This window comes from Fulmarus glacialis, unplaced genomic scaffold, assembly GCF_000690835.1.
Source record: "Fulmarus glacialis isolate BGI_N327 unplaced genomic scaffold, ASM69083v1 scaffold16936, whole genome shotgun sequence".
Taxonomy (NCBI): Eukaryota; Metazoa; Chordata; class Aves; order Procellariiformes; family Procellariidae; genus Fulmarus; species Fulmarus glacialis.
In genome coordinates this window covers 2126-3609 of record NW_009220178.1, presented here as the reverse complement: position 1 = coordinate 3609, position 1484 = coordinate 2126, and the positions used below count along the sequence as shown (strand labels likewise).

Sequence of the window (1484 nt, the reverse complement as noted above, 5' to 3'; positions counted from 1 at the left end):
TACGTTCCTGTACATGCACATACACTTCCCGCGGCTCCAGCCTCGCTCCCCGCGCGGCTAGCACGCGGCTGCACATGCGCACGCGCTCCTCGCGACTCCAGCTAGCGCTGGGTCTCTCGCAACCTTCGGCTGACCCCAGCCGAATCCCGCACACCGCGCAGCCCCTGCAAACCGGAGGTATTCTTCACTTAGACAAGCTGTCTTCGGGACAAATGTTCCACAATTCAGTCTCTCACACAGGCTTGTTTCTGTACCTCCTGCCGAGCTTAAATGAGTGTCACTAAAAGGCACGCATTTGATACCGTAACCAGCTGCCACGGGACCTGGTGCACTAGTGATTTGCTAGGGGAACATACTGGAAGTAGAGCTGATCTTTAATGTTAGTCTTGTCGCTAAGGGCGACTGACCTACAGCTTACAGAGAACAGAGTCCTCCGGAGGACTAAGACTTGCATAACTCTGCTTGAGCTTGCTCAGGTCTTGCATGTTCTGTGTTAAACTGGATTAGTTAGCTGATTTCATGTGGTATTTCTGCATTGTATTTCTCAAATATCATCTGCAGTAGCAATTTAGTTTAGGATTTTTCATTATCTGGAACAACTCCATGTTCGAGATTAATGGAGAGCTGACTCTGTAGTTTAACTGTCTCAGTTTGACTGGAAAATGTTGTTTGAGGCAGCTATCCTTTCTCCCCAGTCATACAACTATCCCTGTTTGCAGGTTCTAGACCAGCTGTATTTAGAATTAGACATCATCTTGCTTTCTTCTAGTCTTTGCAAGCTTCTTGTAACATTTGCAGCAGTGTCTACTTAATAAGCATACTGGGAAGAAGGTATAAATGAACATGTCTTAGCCCAGGCTGTTTAAATACTGTCTGTTAAGGTTGCATGTGAAAGTTGTATTGTTATATCTGTTCACTGTATTATGTTGTGTTTATTGGAGTGCATGATCATTCTGTATGTACTGGATTTTATTTTTCTCTCTGCCTCTTTCCCAGAGAAAACGGCTGAGTTCTTCCTCCAGCACGTGGACAGTGCTTGTGTTTTCTGGAATGCCAGTACCCGATTCTCTGATGGCTATAGATTTGGACTTGGTAAGAGAAGATACTGCAGGGATGTGACTGCAGGATTTGCTGTTGTGTGAAAAGTGTGGCAGCCTCAATCCTGCAAGATAGGATTAGTCTCTGATCTTACTGTCTAATATAAGGTTTTCAGGAAAGGTACCATAGGAAAAGATGAAGCCTAGACATTTCATCCATGCGGAACAGCAAATAGTTTAATTATCTCTTTCCTGCCAGAACTAGCTAATACTGCTATACAGGCTATGTAGATTAATTTAGCAGCAGGGAGCAAAGATGTTTTGGATCCTTTGAAGCTCTATTCAATCAAAATAAAGTATGTTGCATGCATGTAATGATAGAACAATGCAACACAGGATCTGAAATTGGTGAACAGTTTTTCTTTCGTTTATCTTTCCAGTGATGCT

General features: G+C 43.8%; 1 protein-coding gene across 1 annotated transcript in view; it reads left to right on the top strand.

Moving 5' to 3' along the window:
* The window catches only part of LOC104078863 (delta-1-pyrroline-5-carboxylate synthase-like), a gene marked incomplete at its 5' end in the record, with an annotated part of 21965 nt that overhangs the window by 19461 nt on the left and 1020 nt on the right, over positions 1–1484 (top strand). The window contains 1 exon segment of the mRNA XM_009580678.1: positions 997–1092. Within this exon segment, the coding sequence (XP_009578973.1) occupies positions 997–1092 (96 nt within the window).